Genomic DNA, 18,723 nt, shown 5'->3' with positions numbered 1-18,723 from the left:
ATAGAGTCAACTACAAATAACAAAATAACTCTTTAGAAGGAGAAAATTATTAGATATCAGTAGCTTATTTAAATGCTTGTATCAGCCTCATATTTTTTTTTATCAACACAACACTATGGAACCAGAAAAATACAAAAGTGACACTTTATTCTGTTTTGCTATTAAAATTTAAATCAATATGGGCAATTAGGTGAGTGAGTACAAAAGGATACAAATGCTCTCTAAAAGTAGATGTAAGACAATTTCACAGTCCAAAATATATATATATATATATATATATATATAAAGATAGTTTCTGAAAACAGTGTTTCTATCAAAATAGCCAATCTCGTAACGTTAACTATTTTTTTCTAAATTTATCCTTTTTTTTATAACGTAAGCTACAGAGTACAGAATAGTTTTGGAAACTCTATCATTATATAGTTAATAATGATAAAATTGGAAAGAAGTAGCATTTTCAGAGAAAATAACAAAAATAATTTTCAAAAAATTTAAGATGAATCACACAAAATTCTGTTAAACTTTAAATAACATACAAATAAAATTCCAGACTTTTAAAACTAATTAAAAAAACCCTCCTAATCATTAATTATATGCTCTCTTAAATTTTATTTTCGTACGTATACACCATCAAATTCTGAGTAATGTGCAAATAATTTTCTAAAATTTTAAGTTCACTGCAGACAAGTTGCAAACAAAACTAATAGCAGGAAGATCATATGCATCCACATAATATATTAGTGGGTTTATTGTAAGCTTCATTGACTAGAAAATTTATCTGTAGACAATATAAAATTTAGAGTTATTAATAATTTAACATAAAATGTTTGAATTAGTTTAAACTGCCTTTTTCACACACATACACAAGTGAATGATAATTAGAAAAACGCCTACTATATATAACATGGTTAAGGTGTAAACTTGTTAACTAAGTTTTTATTTAGGAGTACGAGAGACCTAAAATTTTTTTTGGGTTCAATGTTATCCCAGAAGGTTAAATATTTAATAATTTTTTGCATGCCGTTAAAAATATTAACAGTCTATGTTATTATTTTAAGCGTCAACGGTAGTTTTTTTAACAGCACAACTCAAAATTGTTATGATTTCAAACTTTTGGAGTAATATTGAACTAGAAAAAAATCTTTCAAATGCCTAATGCTTCTAAGTGAAAACTTTCAAAACAAATTTGCACCTTAACCCTATATAATTTAGGTAAGATCTTTTTGAAGTATTAATCCACCAAGAGACTACAGATTTTTGGAACTCTAATGTGACCTGATTTATTGTGCCTTGCAAAACCTATCCATGACTACTAATAACTTTATGGCTCAATAGCACATGTATCTTCTTTTATAAAGAAGGTTATGAATTTTATTTGCTCGAGTGGCAAAAATGAGAGGTGTGCGCAGAGCATATGATTTTCAATCCTATAAAAATTAGTAAAGCTCATAAAGATACTCAAGGAAGCTATTGAACTGAATCTCTTAATAAATATCTCTTAAGAGACGTAATTCACAAAGCATAAATAGCATCATGTAGTTTATATAACTGAATCAAAGCCATTACATTTATATCATGCCTTGATTTTTGTCCTTCATTCATTCCTTCTCTGTAAAAGAGCAAGGAACTAAAGGAACCTCAAATCAGAAAGTATCATGGCATCTGCTAATGCACAAATTTTGACTACTTATCTTAATTGCAGGGAGTATATGTAGGAATTCCTCCTTTTAACTGGGAGGAAAGAAGCCAAAGAAAGTGACGATAAATGAAACATGAACTAATGGAAAATGAAGAACATTTGAAAATTTTCATGACAAACTACAATACTCTCGTTACAACTTAACATGCAGCCTAAAGAATCAGAACTACAATACAACCAACTACCTCTACAAGATCTTTTAACACCAAACCCTTCTACCATTTATTAAGATGATCCGTAATGAACAACAGATATTCTGGATCAAGTTACAACTTTCATCTGATATTGAGGCACGCCCAAGCAGTAAAAATTGATAGTGCAGATTTAGTCCAACAAAAGCGCAAGAGAGGCAACTTATATTTGTTCGTAACATAGATTATATCAGAAGAAACCACATCACAAAAGTTCATATAGTCATGCCTAGTTTCAGCTTGAGCTGGTAAAAGCTCATGATTATGCCCCCTCACAAAACTGTGAACTACCCATTTTCCATCACGCCTTCTTTTTACATGCACGCTTGCCTTGCAATCAGTCTTTGAACGAGATCTTCGACCAGTTGAACTTTCAGCGTCTTGCTTGTTCTGTCAGCCATGCGGTCGATGGAATGATTTGTCATGCTCTCTTTCTGTTCGACACCTGAAAATAAGCAACTAAAGGCAAGAGAGGAGAGGAATTACTAGAGTGAGGTATGTTGGGTGCTGTATCTGACGGATATATACTATAGAGAGGAGAGGAATTCAAGGCATCATTTCGGTGATACAGGCTACCGTGTGTGAGCATGTTGCATCAAACACAAGTCAAGCTAAAAAAACAAAACAAACGCCCAGTTACAACAAAAGTTAAATATTGAATTGAAACCAATTAATCACATTAACCAAAATCGAATTAACTAAGATGCTTCAATTCCATTAATAACCAAAAAGGTTATTTTAAATAAGAAAAACATAATAAATTACAATTAGAACCACAAATTAATGATATTTAATTATTCAATATGATTTATTATAATTAAATATAAATATATTTTAACCCATCGTTTAAGCTCACAGACACTCATATACACATTTATTATAATAAAAATATATTATATATGTATTTCGGTTTCTTTATTATAACCGAAATTTTTTTCGGCAATCAAAATACTATAATTGGGTATAAAAAATCAAAATGCAGTACTATAGTTAATAATTTACTTTTGCAGTAATCAAGAACAAATAACAAATTAACTCTTTGAAAGGAGAAAATTGTTAGATATCAACTTATTATTTAAATACTTGTATCAACCTACAAATAATTTTTATGGGAACAAAAATATTCTGTTATACTATTAAAATTTTAGTCAATATGGGCAATTGGTGAGAGTACGAAATGATACAGCAATTTCTAAAAATAGTGTTTCTATCTAAATATAGGCAATCTTGTAATTTTACCTATTTTTGAAGAGAAAATTGGAAATAAATTCATCATTAAAAAGGGAAACTCAAATCAGTAACCATTCGGGCATCCACTAAACGCTAACGCACAAATTTTGACTAGTTATCTTGGAGAAAAGAAGCTAAAGAAAGTGATGATAAACTAAATATGAATCAGTGGAAAATGAAGAACATTTAAAAAATTTTATGACAAACGACAATACTGATTACAATTTAACATGCCGCCTAAAGAATCAGAACCACAATACAACCAACCACCTCTACCATATCTTTATCACTACACCCTTTAACCATTTATTAACAAGATCTATAATAAACAACAGATATTCTGTATCATGCTACATATACTCATGCATGTCTTGATGGGTCCTCATGCAATTGTGTCGGTCTTACATTTGGATCATCCTGCCACAAGGAGCGAGCCATCATGATAGTGTTAGTCTGGAAGTGAATACTATCTAGGAAGTAACTTAATTTACCAAACTCACCCGAATGCCATAAGTGAAATTTGTCGATGCCCGGAAAAAATCAAGCTGTGCCTGCAAATTTTGGAACAATTTATGAAGTTCAGCAAAAATATTACAATGGCAGGAAATTCATGTTCAGCGCAAGCAAACCTTACCAGACCAGGCATGCTTTGATGAGCACCATAGTAACCATCCTGGCTTGTTGGTATGGAACTTAACTGTCCCTGTATTCAAACAACAGAGTTTCTAAAATTTTGCACTTGCGCTAAATACTTTCCATAATTAATCACAATTTCAAAGACGCACCAGCCCCTGAATTGTCTGTTGATTCCCATAATAACTATCACGTGTTGGTCCCATCAAGTTCAACTGAATAATCAAACAAACAAATACATTAGTCCAGGTACTAATGTGAAACCACCAAAGGTAAACTGAAGAGTATCATACGCTTACCATCCCCTGAACGCTCTGTTGAGAGCCATAGTAACCATCAAGGGTTACTGCCCTTGCGTTGAATTTGTCCTACAAAACAAATTTCCAATTAACTGAAGACACTTCAAACTAAGCAGACAAATACATCCTTTTAACTAAGATAGAGCTTCTATTTTAAACTTCAATATTTCTATTTTTGTTCGCCTTAAATAAATATTCCCCCGCGTAGCCTGACTTTCTTCTACACACACCCCACCTTGAAATATAAAATTGAACAATTTTAGAGATTAACAAGCATAGGAGGACTAACCATTTGCTGCATGTTATCTTGTGCACCCACTGTCATGACTTCAGAATCCGAGTTCAGCTGCAATTCAAAGAGGTCATGATATAAACTCAATACAACAGAGATATGTATATGTGATCTGAAGCAAACAAAAGACCCAAAAAAAAAAAAGAACCTTTTTCTTTTTAGTTGGATTCTTCTCTTTGTCTTGCGATATTTCTACTCTGGGTATCTTCTTCAGCAGAGAACTGACTGTGACTAGCTGACATGACAACTTCGGCAGGACTCTTGCTAGAATTGTTCACAGTCACACAACTTTTGTATGCTTCACGTAATGCATGGAATGCAATACTGTAACTGCCTTGAGATAGAGATCCCTCTTCACCCAACTTCATTGCTTGCTGACATAGATCATTGTATCGTTGTACCCTAGCTAGTACATGTTCAGATTCTTCTCCAATTTCTCCATCTTTAGCATCTCTTGTCCACCGTTTCAAGATATATCGGGATGGGATTACCGAAAGGCCAGAATATTGAAGAACAATCAATGCATGCCGACAAAGAAAACCTCTATATTCAAATAACCGACATATGCATGACACTTCAGATTTAATTTCATTCCACACAACAATGAAGTCTTGATTCTTTTCCATATCATGAACCTTGTAAGTAATGCCTGCATCATCCTGTCTTTCAGCTTTAGGATGACAAGCAACTGCACCAATAACCTCAACTTGAATCTTCTTGAACACTATAAAATACTATGTTTGGGGCACAACCTCTATCCTGCATCTCATAAATAATATCTTGCACATTAGAGATTCTACCTGACTTGAACAAACCATTGACAAGGGAGTTGTAAGTGACAATGTCGGGAATAAAGTATTTGCAGCGCATTTCTTTAAAGAGATTAATGGCCTCATCAACCATCTTCATTTTACAAAATGCTTGTCAACTTTTTCCATCATGAATACAAGTAACACCATCTTGGAGTAGAGTGACTAACCTTCCTTTATCATTTCAAGAGACCTTGATGAACAATTCGTCAATCAGATTCTTTGCCTCATCATTCTCACCTTTTTCCAAAAGAGGTATAATAATTGTTTCAAAAGTTACAAAATCGGGCGAGCACCCATTCTCTTGCATTTTATAAAGCAAAGCCTTCGCTTCATCATACAAATGCTCTTTACAAAGTCCTTTGATCATAGCATTATATGCTGGCACATTCAAAGGATGACCATTAACCAAAAGATGTTGGAAAATCTGCCGTGCATCATTTAATCTGTTACCCTCGCACAAACCATCAATAAGTATGGTATATGTGTAAGTATTAGGCCGAATTCCTTGTTTAACAATTTGCCTGAATAATGAAATTGCCTGGTCAAGATGGTGACTTTTGCACAATCCATCTAACAAGGTATTATAAAATACTATATTTGGGGCACAACCTCCATCATGCATCTCATAAATAATATCTTGCACATCAAAGATTCTACCTGACTTGAACAAACCGTCAACAAGGGAGCTGTAAGTGACAACGTTGGGAATAAAGCTTTTACGACGCATTTCTTTAAAAAGATTCATGGCCTCATCAACCATCTTTATTTTACAGAGTCCATTAATTAAAATGGTATAGCTAATAACACAAGGAGCCAAACCACTTTTGACCATCTTATTGAATAGTCTTTTTGACTCAAAAACATTATTAATCAAACAGTACCCATCCATTAAACTGCTATAAGTAACATCATTAGGTTTTTCACCGCACTTCATCATCGCGGCAACCATAGCCTCAGCTTTAGTCATACTTCCTTTCTTACAAAATGCATCGACCAATATACTAAAAGTACACACATCAGGGTTAATGTCTTTAAGTCTCATTTCATTGACCAATTTTGCTGCTTCTGACCATTTATCCAGGACACAAAAACCGCTTATGAGAGAGTTGTAGGTCACAACATTAGGAGATATTCCATGATCAATCATTTCATGAAATAAATCATAGGCTTCAGCTATGAGCCTTTCTCTGCAAAAGCCATCAATAATTGTATTATAAGAAACTAAATCAGGCTTAACGGGCCCTCTCCCCATGTTTTGGAGTAATTTAACAGCAGCCCTTGTTTTTCCAATCTTGCATAGTCCATTCATCAGTGTGTTGTAGCTAACAACATTTAACTGGAAACCTTTTGCGGTCAGATCATCATGAAAATCTAATGCCCTCCCAACGTCATCATTGACGCAAAGGCCCTTCATTAGCGTATTGAAAGTAATCGTATCTGGCTGACAGCCCATCTTAAAAATCTTGCCTAAGGCAGAGAAAGCAGAAGGCATTTGACACAAATGGCAGTAACAATTAATCAAGATGTTCAGCGTAACCAGAGATGGCTTGAATCCCTTAGATTCCGCTTGGGCAAAAAGGGAGATAGCTGTAGCATAATGTTTCAACCTCGCAACATATCCTAAGATCTTAGTGATTTGGAATATAGAGGGTGGGGGGCGCACATGAAGCAGGCGAGTAAAAGAAGAGACAGCCTCTTCAATATTCTGAGGATTTGTGGAATTGGAATGTAAACAGAGGCAGGCAGTTAGGGCATGTGAAGGAGAAATAAGGAAGGGAGACGTAGACGCGGAAGAAAACGAAGGAAATCGGCAGAAGACATACCGTGACGGAGCTCTGCAACATGACATCTTCAGTTGCATTCAGAAATTTAGATCCTCCAACAAAGAATTCAACGCAGAATTGGACGAGGAAGACGAAGGCTTTCTTGCCACCAGAGACGCACCGAAATTTTCTTCGGATAGGTTTAGTTTTAGCTTTTCGAGACACTAATAATGCCAAATAAAAAAAGAATCAGTAAGGAAATTATTTTAATTCTAAGTAATTTTTTCGCTTGCCTAAGTTTTACAGTTTTTTTTTTTTGCCATCTAAATTTATAAGTTAATTTTTTACCTCAATTTATTATAGGTTAATTTTAAGAATTTTCCAATTTGGTTTCAATTTTAATCATATTTACATATGAGAATTATTATTTTTAATTTATTTATCACTTTTAAAAGAAGCAAGGAAAGCAAGGCATTTTCATTATTTATATCGTTGTAAAAAAAAAGTATTATTTGTATCATTTTGACTTCATTCAAAAAGAAAAAGGGGGTGGGGGTCTATTGACCCATCTATTTTGTTTTTTTAATTTTTGGCCACCAGATATATGTGTCCATACTAACATTAAAATGTCAATCAAAAGTGACATTGAATAAGTTAAATAAATTATAATTAAATAACTTATATTATATCATCATATGAAATATTTGAGTGTATCATTAAATTATATATTTACAATCACATATTATATACTACTTTCAATTCTTAATATAAGAGCTAATTTACTAAAAAAAATTAGTTAGGTTAGTTATTTGTAATAAATAGATGTTATTTTTTTAAACTTGCTAATAAAGTATATTAGTTAAAGCTACCAATTGGTGAAATTTTTAACATGTGCAACTACTATAACAATTATATTGAAAATAATAAATAAATATGATAGATAAAATAGATTGGAGTCTTATATTAACAATCAGATGTAGTACTTGTTTATAATTTAAGAAAATTAGTTTGGAGAAAATAATAAATATAAATTTTTAAAATAATTTATTTAATTTTTTAATCTTTCTAAATAAGTTAACTCGAATATTATATTAAAGATCCAAGTTATTATGAATAACAATAGAGTCAACTACAAATAACAAAATAACTCAGAAAATTATTAGATATCAGTAGCTTATTTAAATGCTTGTATCAGCCTCATATATATATATATATTTTTATCAACACAACACCATGGAACCAGAAAAATACCAGAAAAATACAAAAGTGACACTTTATTCTGTTTTGCTATTAAAATTTAAATCAATATGGGCAATTAGGTGAGTGAGTACAAAGGGATACAAATGCCCTCTAACCGCAGATGTAAGACAGTTTCACAGTCCAAATACACACACACATATAAGATAGTTTCTGAAAACAGTGTTTCTATCAAAATAGCCAATCTCGTAAGGTTAACTTTTTTTTCTTCTAAATTTATCCTTTTTTTTATAACGTAAGCTACAGAATAGTTTTGAAAACTCTATCATTATATAGTTAATAATGATAAAATTGGAAAGAAGTAGCATTTTCAGAGAAAATAACAAAAATAATTTTCAAAAAATTTAAGATGAATCACACAAAATTCTGTTAAACTTTAAATAACATACAAATAAAATTCTCAGCCTTTAAACTAATTAAAAAAACCCTCCTAATCATTAATTATATGCTCTCTTAAATTTTATTTTCGTACGTATACACCATCAAATTCTGAGTCATGTACAAATAATTTTCTAAAATTTTAAGTTCACTGCAGACAAGTTGCAAACAAAACTAATAGCAGGAAGATCATATGCATCCACATAATATATTAGTGGGTTTATTGTAAGCTTCATTGACTAGAAAATTTATCTGTAGACAATATAAATTTAGAGTTATTAATAATTGAACATAAAATGCTTGAATTAGTTTAAACTGCCTTTTTCACATATATACACAAGTGAATGATGATTAGAAAAACGCCTACTATATATAACATGTTTAAGGTATAAACTTGTTAACTAAGTTTTTATTTAGGAGTACGAGACACCTAAAATTTTTTGAGTTCAATGTTATCCCAGAAGATTAAATATTTTAATAATTTTTTTCATGCCGTTAAAAATATTAACAGTCTATGTTATTATTTTAAACATCAACGGTAGTTTTTTTAACAGCACAACTCAAAATTGTTATGATTTCAAACTTTTGGAGTAATATTGAACTAGAAAAAAAAAATCTTTCAAATGCCTAATGCTTAGTGAAAACTCTCAAAATAAATTTGCACCTTAACTCTATATAATTTAGGCAAGATCTTTTTGAAGTATTAATCCACCAAGAGACTACAGATTTTTGGAACTCTAATGTGACCTGATTTATTGTGCCTTGCAAAACCTATCCATGACTACTAATAACTTTATGGCTCAATAGCACATGTATCTTCTTTTATAAAGAAGGTTATGAATTTTATTTGCTCGAGTGGCAAAAATGAGAGGTGTGCGCAGAGCATATGATTTCAATCCTATAAAAATTAGTAAAGCTCATAAAGATACTCAAGGAAGCTATTGAACTGAATCTCTTAATAAATATCTCTTAAGAGACGTAATTCACAAAGCATAAATAGCATCATGTAGTTTATATAACTGAATCAAAGCCATTACATTTATATCATGCCTTGATTTTTGTCCTTCATTCATTCCTTCCCTGTAAATGAGCAAGGAACTAAAGGAAACTCAAATCAGAAAGTATCATGGCGTCTGCTAATGCACAAATTTTGACTACTTATCTTAATTGCAGGGATTATATGTAGGAATTCCTCCTTTTAACTGGCAGGAAAGAAGCTAAAGAAAGTGACGATAAAGGAAATATGAACTAATGGAAAATGAAGAACATTTGAAAATTTTCATGACAAACTACAATACTCTCATTACAACTTACCATGTAGCCTAAAGAATCAGAACTACAATACAACCAACCACCTCTACAAGATCTTTTAACACCAAACCCTTCTACCATTTCTTAACATGATCCGTAGTAAACAACAGATATTCTGGATCAAGTTACAACTTTCATCTGATATTAAGGCACGCCCAAGCAGTAAAAATTGATATTGCAGATTTACTCCAACAAAAGCGCAAGAGAGGCAACTTATATTTGTTCGTAACATAGATTATATCAGAAGAAACCACATCACAAAAGTTCATATAGTCATGCCTAGTTTTAGCTTGAGCTGGTAAAAGCTCATGATTATGCCCCTCACAAAACTGTGAACTACCCATTTTCCATCAGGCCTTCTTTTTACATGCACGCTTGCCTTGCAATCAGTCTTTGAACGAGATCTTCGACCAGTTGAACTTTCAGCGTCTTGCTTGTTCTGTCAGCCATGCGGTCGATGAATGATTTGTCATGCTCTCTTTCTGTTCCATACCTGAAAATAAGCAACTAAAGGCAAGAGAGGAGAGGAATTACTAGAGTGAGGTATGTTGGGTGCTCTATCTGACGGATATATACTATAGAGAGGAGAGGAATTCAAGGCATCATTTCGGTGATACAGGCTAGCGTGTGTGAGCATGTTGCATCAAACACAAGTCAAGCTAAAAAAACAAAACAAACGCCCAGTTACAACAAAAGTTAAAACTAAATACATATGAACATATGACTGAAAAAAATATGCAATTGACATCAATAAGAACAGTGCAAATTTTTTTTTCTACGAAAATGCGTGTCAACTTTTTCCATCATGAACACAAGCAACGCAATCTTGGAGTAGAGTCACTAACCTTCTTTTATCATTTCAAGAGACCTTGATGAACAATTCATCAATCAGATTCTTTGCCTCATCATTTTCACCTTTTTCCAAAAGAGGTATAATAATTGTTTCAAAAGTTACAAGATCAGGCGAGCACCCATTCTCTTGCATTTTATAAAGCAAAGCCTTTGCCTCATCATACAAATGCTCGTTACAAAGTCCTTTGATCATAGCATTATATGCTGGCACATCCAAAGGATGACCATTAACCAAAAGATGTTGGAAAATCTGCCATGCATCGTTTAATCTGTTACCCTCGCACAAACCATCAATAAGTATGGTATATGTGTAAGTATTAGGTCGAATCCCTTGGTTAACAATTTGCCCGAATAATGAAATTGCATGGTCAAGCTGGTGACTTTTGCACAATCCGTCCAACAAGGTACTATAAAATACTATATTTGGGGCACAACCTCTATCATGCATCTCATAAATAATATCTTGCACATCAGAGATTCTACCTGACTTGAACAAACCGTCAACAAGGGAGCTGTAAGTGACAATGTCGGGAATAAGGCTTTTACGACACATTTCTTTAGAGAGATTCATGGCCTCATCAACCATCTTCATTTTACAGAGTCCATTAATCAAAATGTTATAGCTAATAATACAAGGAGCCAAACCACTTTTGACCATCTTGTTGAATAGTCTTTTTGACTCAAAAACATTATTAATCAAACAGTACCCATCCATTAAAGTGTTGTAAGTAACATCATTAGGTCTTTCACTGCACTTCATCATCGTGGCAATGATAGCCTCAGCTTTAGTCATACTTCCTTTCTTACAAAATGCATCGACCAATATATTAAAAGTACACACATCAGGGTTGATGTCTTTAAGTCTCATTTCATTAAACAATGTTACTGCTTCCGGCCATTTATCCATGACACAAAAACCATGCATGAGAGAGTTGTAGGTCACGACATTAGGAGATATTCCACGATCAATCATTTCACAAAATAAATCATAGGCTTCAGTTATCAGTCCCTCCTTGCAAAATCCATCAATAATCATACTATACATCACTAAATCAGGCTTAACTGGCCCTCTCGTCATCTTTTGGAGCAATTTAACCGCAACTCTCGTTTTGCCGGCCTTACATAGTCCATTTATCATTGTGCCATAGCTAACTACACCTAACTCAAAACCCTTTGCTATCAAATCATCATGAAAATCTAGGGCCTTTCCAATGTCATTATTGATGCAAAGGCCCTTCATCAGTGTGTTCAAAGAAATCGTATCTGGCTGACAGCCCATCTTAAGAATCTTGCCTAAGGCAGAGAAAGCAGAAGTCATTTGACCCAAATGGCAGTAACAATTAATCAAGATGTTCAGCGTAACCAAACATGGCGTGAATCCCTTAGATTCCGCTTGTGCAAAAAGGGAGACAGCTGTAGGATATTGTTTCAACCTCGCAACATATCCTAAGATCTTAGTAATTTGGAATATAGAGGGTGGGGTGCGAATATGAAGCAGGCGATTAAAAGCAGAGATAGCCTCTTCAATATTCTGAAGAGTTGTAGAATGTAAACAGAGGCGGAGGCTTAAGGCATATGAAGTAGAAATAAGGAAGGTAGACGTAGACGCGGAAGAAAACGAAGGAAATCGGCAGAAGACATACCGTGAAGGAGCTCTGCAAAATGACATCTTCAGTTAGATCCTTCAACAAAGAATGCAAGGAGGAAGACTAAGGCGTTCTTGCCACCAGAGACGCATCGAAATTTTGTTCGGATAGGTTCTACTGTATGAAAATTCAGAATCCCATCGCCCTCTTATTACTGATTTTGTGATTTTGTTTTTGTTTTTCGCCATATTACTAATTTTTCTTAATTATAACATTTTAGCATTAGCTTTTCGTGACAGTAATAATGCCCAAAAAAAAAAAGAATCAGTAGGGAAATTATTTTAATTCGAAGTAATTTTTTCGCCAGCCTAAGTTCTATAGTTTTTTTTGCCAACCTAAGTTTTGTAAGTTAATTTTTTACCTCAATTTATTATAGGTTAATTTTAAGAATATTCCAATTTGGTTTCAAATTTAATCATGTTCATATATGAGAATTATTATTTTTAATTTATGTATCACTTTTAAAAGAAGCAAGGAAAGCAAGGCATTTTATTTATATCGTTGTCAAAATAAATTATTATTTGTATCATTTGACTTCATTCAAAAAGGACAAGGGGGTGGGGATCATTGACATGGATGTCTCTACTTTTTTATTTTTGGCCACGAGATCTATGTGCCTATATTAACATTAAAATTTCAATAAAAATGAGATTAAATAAGTTAGATAAATTATTTAATTATAACTTATATTATATGATCTATATGAAATATTTTAGTGTATCATTAGATTATATATATTTTTGGTGAAGATTAGATTATACATTTATGATCACATATTATATACTACTTTCTATTTTTAATATAAAAACTAGTTTATTAAAAAAATTAGTTAGGTTAGTTATTTGTTATAAATAAATATCTTTTTTAAAATATACTTATTGTATTAGTTAAAGTTACCAACCGGTGAAACTCTTAATGTGTATAACTACTCTAATGTAGTGTATAACTACTCTAATAACTACATTAGAAAAATAGCAAAATATGAGAGATAAATAATATTAGAGTCTTATATTTAGGACTAATTTGAAAGTCAAATTAGCTCTTATATTAAGGATAAGGGTAGTATTCGTTTCTAATTTAAAAAATTTGGTTTTAAAAAAATAATAAATATAAATATTTTAAAATAATTTCTTTAATTTTCTGAATCTTTTTAAATAAGTTAACGCGAATATTATATTAAAGATCCAAGTTAGTATAGTTGATAGTTTATCTGGTCAAGTATAAATAACAAAATAACTCTTTAAAATTTCTGGTTAAAAAAAAACTCTTTAAAAGGAGAAAATTATTAGATATCAGTAACTTGTTTAAATAGTTGTATCAACCTCATATTTTTCATCAACACAACATTATGGCTGGCAAAAAGTCAACACAACATTATGGAACCAGAAAAATACAAAAGTGACACATTATTACAGAATAGTAATGATATTTTCTTTTTTTAACTGAAAATCTAACTTTATTCTGTTTTGCCATTAAAATTTAAACCAATATGGAGAATTGGTTGGGTGAGCACAAAGGGATGCAAATACTCTCAAATCGTAGATGCAAGACAACATCACCGTCCAAAAAAAAAAAAAAAACAAACATAAGACAGTTGCTGGAAATAGTGTTTCTATCAAACAACTAATTGCAAGATCATATGCATCCGCATAATATATTAATGGGTTTATTATAAGTTTCATTGATTAGAAAATTTATCAATATATAACACAAAACTTAAGAGTTATTAATAATTTAACATAAAATGCTTGAATTAGTTTAAATTGTCTTTTTCACACACATACACAAGCGAATGATGATTAGAAAAATACCTAGTATATATAACAAGATAAGTTATAAATTCACCTACTAAGTTTCTACTCCAAAACACCAGACATTTGAAATTTTTTTTTAGGCTCAATATTATTCTTGAAGGTTTGAAATTTTTTTTTAGGCTCAATATTATTCTTGAAGGTTTAATTTCGTATCAATTTTTGTCTCATACCGTTAAAAACATTAACGGTTAATGTTTTTATTTTAAGCGTCAACGTTAGTTTTTTAACAATAGGGAACCAAAATTGTTACGATTTCAAACTTTCAAAGTAATATTGAACTCAAAAAGCCTTTCAAATGCCTAATGATCCTGGACGAAAACTCTAAAAACAAATTTGTACCGTAACCATATATAATTTAGGTAGGATCTTTTTGAAATATTAATCCACCAATAGACTACAGATTTTTGAAACTCTAATGTGACCTCATTTATTGTGCCTTGCAAAACTTGATCCATGACTGCTAATAACTTTTTGGCTCAATAGCACATGTACCTTCTATTATAAAGAAGGTTATCAATTTTATTTGCTAGACCGGCAAAAAAATGAGAAGTGTGCGCAGGGTATATGATCTTTAATCCTATGAAAATTAGTAAAGCTCATAAAGATACTCAAGGAAGCCATAGAACTGAATCTCCTAATAAATATCTCCATAGAGATGTAATTCATAAAGCATAAATAGCATCATGCAGTTTATATAACTGAATCAAAGCCATTACATTTATTTCGTGCCTTGATTTTTGTCCTTCATTCATTCCTTCCCTGTAAATGAGTAGGAACTAAAGGAAACTCAAATCAGAAAGTATAATGCGTCTGCTAATGCACAAATTTTGACTACTTATCTTAATTGCAAGGAGTGTATGTAGGAATTCCTCCTTTTAACTGGGAGGAAAGAAGCTAAAGAAAGTGACGATAAATGAAATATGAACTAATGGAAAATGAAGAACATTTGAAAATTTTCATGACAAACTACAATACTCTCATTACAACTTACCATGTAGCCTAAAGAATCAGAACTACAATACAACCAACCACCTCTACAAGATCTTTTAACACCAAACCCTTCTACCATTTCTTAACATGATCCGTAGTAAACAACAGATATTCTGGATCAAGTTACAACTTTCATCTGATATTAAGGCACGCCCAAGCAGTAAAAATCGATAGCGCAGATTTACTCCAACAAAAGCGCAAGAGAGGCAACTTATATTTGTTCGTAACATGGATTATATCAGAAGAAACCACATCACAAAAGTTCATATAGGCATTGCTAGTTTTAGCTTGAGCCGGAAAAAGCTCATGATTATGCCCCTTCACAAAACTGTGAACTACCCATTTTCCATCAGGCATTCTTTTTACATGCAAGCTTGCCTTGCAATCAGTCTTTGAACGAGATCTTCGACCGGTTGAACTTTCAGCATCTTGCTTGGTCTGTCAGCCATGCGGTTGATTGAATGATTTGCCATGCTCTATTTCTGTTCCATACCTGAAACTAAGCAACTAAAGGTAAGAGAGGAGAGGAATTACTAGAGTGAGGTATGTTTGGTGCTCTATCTGACGGATATATACTATAGAGATGACAGGAATTCAAGGCATCCTTTCGGTGATACATGCTAGCGTGTGTGAGCGTGTTGCATCAAACACATGTCAAGCCAAAAAAACTAAACAAACGACCAGTTACAACGAAAGTTAAAACTAAATACATATGAACATATGACTAAACAAAATACGCAGTTGACATCAGTAAGAACAGTGCAAATTTTTTTCTATGAAAATGCGTGTCAACTTTTTCCATCATGAACACAAGTAACGCAATCTTCGAGTAGAGTGACTAACCTTCTTTTATGATTTCAAGAGACCTTGATGAACAATTCGTCAATCAGATTCTTTGCCTCATCATTCTCACCTTTTTCCAAAAGAGGTATAATAATTGTTTCAAAAGTTACAAAATCAGGCGAGCACCCATTCTCTTGCATTTTATAAAGCAAAGCCTTTGCTTCATCATACAAATGCTCCTTACAAAGTCCTTTGATCATAGCATTGTATGCTTGGACATTCAAAGGATGACCATTAACCAAAAGATGTTGGAAAATCTGCCGTGCATCGTTTAATCTGTTACCCTCGCACAAACCATCAATAAGTATGGTATATGTGTAAGTATCAGGCTGAATTCCTAGGTTAACAATTTGCTTGAATAATGAAATTGCCTGGTCAAGATGGTGACTTTTGCACAATCCATCTAATAAGGTACTATAAAATACTATATTTGGGGCACAACCTCTATCATGCATCTCATGGATAATATCTTGCACATCAGAGATTCTACTTGTCTTGAACAAACCGTCGACAAGGGAGTTGTAAGTGAATATGTCAGGAATAAAGCATTTGCAACGCAATTCTTTAAAGAGATTCATGGCCTCATCCACCATCTTGATTTTACAAAGTCCATTAATCAAAATGTTATAACTAATAATACTAGGAGTCAAACCACTCTTGACCATCTTGTTGAATAGTTTTTTTGACTCTCTAACATTATTAATCAAACAGTACCCATTCATTAAAGTGTTATAAGTTACAACATCAGGACTTTTGCGGCTCTTCAACATCATGGCAACGATAGCCTCAGCTTTAGTCATACTTCCTTTCTTACAAAATGCATCGACCAATATACTAAAAGTACACACATCAGCATTGATGCCTTCAAGTCTCATTTGATTAAACAATCTTGCAGCTTCTGGCCATTTATCCACGACACAAAAACCTTGTATGAGAGAGCTGTAGGTCACAACATTAGGAGATATTCCATGATCAATCATTTCATGAAATAAATCATAGGCTTCAGCTATGAGCCTTTCTCTGCAAAAGCCATCAATAATTGTATTATAAGAAACTAAATTAGGCTTAACGGGCCCTCTCCCCATGTTTTGGAGTAATTTAACTGCAGCCCTTGTTTTTCCAGTCTTGCACAGTCCATTCATCATTGTGTTGTAGCTAACAACATTTAACTGGAAACCTTTTGCGGTCAGATCATCATGAAAATCTAATGCCCTCCCAACGTCATTATTGATGCAAAGGCCCTTCATTAGCGTATTCAAAGTAATCGTATCTGGCTGACATCCCATCTTAAGAATCTTGCCTAAGGCAGAGAAAGCAGAAGTCATTTGACCCAAATGGCAGTAACAATTAATTAAAATGCTCAGTGTAACCAAAGATGGCGTGAATCCCTTAGATTCCACATGTGCGAAAAGGGAGATAACTGTTCGATGATGTTTCAACTTTGCAACATATCCTAAGATCTTAGTGATTTGGAATATAGAAGGTGGGGGGCGCACATGAAGCAGGCGATTAAAAGAAGAAAGAGCCTCTTCAATATTCTGAGGATTGGTACAATTGGAATGGAAACAGAAATGGAGAGTAAAGGCATGCCGGGGAGAAATAAGGAACGGAAACGTAGACGCTGCAGAAAACGAAGGAAATCGGAAGAAGACGTACCGTGAAGGAGGTCTGCAAAATGACATCTTGTTGCATTCAGAAATTCAGATCCTTCCACAAAGAATTCAACGAGGAAATATGGTGCTAGAAGACCTGCAAGGTGTCTGAGCTGGGAGCTTGCTGTCTCCGTGTAGTCTTGTTGGTTTTTTATTTTTTTTGTTTCGCTTGTAGTCTCTTTATTTTCGTTTCAGTCTCCAAGCTACGGCTTGTCGTCTTTCCTCCAAAAAAAGAGAATTCAACGAGGAAGACGAAGGCGTTCCTGCCACCAGAGACGCACCGAAATTTTCTTCGGATAGGTTCTGCCGTATGAAAATTCAGAATCCTATCGCCCTCTTATTACTGACTTAGTGATTTTGTTTTTGTTTTTCACCATATTACAAATTTTTCTTAATTATAACATTTTAGCAAATAAAAAAAAATCAGTAAGGAAATTATTTTAATTCTAAGTAATTTTTTTGCCAGCCTAAGTTTTATAGTTTTTTTTTTGGCCACCCTAGGTTTTATAAGTTAATTTTTTTACCTCAATTTATTATAGGTTAATTTAAGAATATTCCAATTTGGTTTCAATTTTAATCTTATCCATGTATGAGAATTATTATTTTTAATTTATTTATCACTTTTAAAAGAAGCAAGGAAAGCAAGGCATTTTTATTATTTATATCGTTGGCAAAAAAATTATTATTTGTATCATTTTGACTTCATTCAAAGAGAAAAAGGGCTGGGGGGTCTATTGACATGCATGTCTCTATTTTGTTTTTCTAATTTTTGGCCACGAGATATATGTGTCTATACTAACATTAAAATTTCAATCAAAAGTGACATTAAATAAGTTAAATAAATTATAATTAAATGACTTATATTATATGAACATATGAAATTTTTTAGCGTATCATTAGATTATATACTCCTCCGGTCCTTAATATATGACCCAATTATTAAGTTGGTTTTGGTTCTAAATATAAACCCGTTTCTCATATTTATCAATTTTCACTAAATTACCCTTATGGATACTCCCTCAACCATAATCAAGTAGAAGAGGGAGAAGGGTATTAAAAAA

The 18,723-nt window shown here is 32.8% G+C and overlaps 2 protein-coding genes across 2 annotated transcripts; both read right to left on the bottom strand.

Annotated features, from left to right (window-relative positions):
* Positions 1–1,896: 1,896 nt before the first annotated feature.
* Positions 1,897–10,723, bottom strand: LOC114758443 (protein FAR-RED ELONGATED HYPOCOTYL 3-like). The gene is made up of 8 exons (XM_028947476.1): positions 10,711–10,723; positions 6,980–7,143; positions 4,342–4,398; positions 4,053–4,121; positions 3,906–3,968; positions 3,755–3,823; positions 3,621–3,671; positions 1,897–3,537 (listed from the first exon to the last, which is right to left on the bottom strand). The coding sequence occupies exons 1-8, from the start codon at positions 10,721–10,723 to the stop codon at positions 3,481–3,483; spliced, it is 543 nt and encodes a 180-aa protein (XP_028803309.1). The 3' UTR covers positions 1,897–3,480.
* On the bottom strand, positions 10,382–17,257 carry LOC114758442 (pentatricopeptide repeat-containing protein At1g63080, mitochondrial-like). Its single transcript, XM_028947475.1, has 3 exons — positions 16,034–17,257; positions 15,379–15,605; positions 10,382–12,372 (listed from the first exon to the last, which is right to left on the bottom strand). The coding sequence occupies exons 1-3, from the start codon at positions 17,255–17,257 to the stop codon at positions 10,725–10,727; spliced, it is 3,099 nt and encodes a 1,032-aa protein (XP_028803308.1). The 3' UTR covers positions 10,382–10,724.
* Between the last annotated feature and the right edge of the window lie 1,466 nt (positions 17,258–18,723).

The sequence above is a fragment of the Neltuma alba genome, unplaced genomic scaffold (genome assembly GCF_004799145.2).
Source record: "Neltuma alba isolate B1F8T4 unplaced genomic scaffold, ASM479914v2 tig00010701_pilon, whole genome shotgun sequence".
Taxonomy (NCBI): Eukaryota; Viridiplantae; Streptophyta; class Magnoliopsida; order Fabales; family Fabaceae; genus Neltuma; species Neltuma alba.
The sequence above is the reverse complement of the archived record's forward strand: the minus strand, read 5'-3'. Positions and strand labels throughout refer to the sequence as shown.

Coding starts and splice junctions, on each gene's coding strand:
- LOC114758443 (XM_028947476.1), bottom strand. Junction 3,824..3,905: donor AACAGACAATTCAGGGGCTG/GTGCGTCTTTGA, acceptor GTTTGAATACAG/GGACAGTTAAGTTCCATACC. Junction 3,538..3,620: donor ATTTCACTTATGGCATTCGG/GTGAGTTTGGTA, acceptor TCCTTGTGGCAG/GATGATCCAAATGTAAGACC.
- LOC114758442 (XM_028947475.1), bottom strand. CDS start 17,257: ATGAAGGGCCTTTGCATCAATAATGACGTTGGGAGGGCATTAGATTTT. Junction 15,606..16,033: donor TTGACGAATTGTTCATCAAG/GTCTCTTGAAAT, acceptor CATGGCTGACAG/ACCAAGCAAGATGCTGAAAG. Junction 12,373..15,378: donor CATGTTACGAACAAATATAA/GTTGCCTCTCTT, acceptor GTCATTTTGCAG/AGCTCCTTCACGGTATGTCT.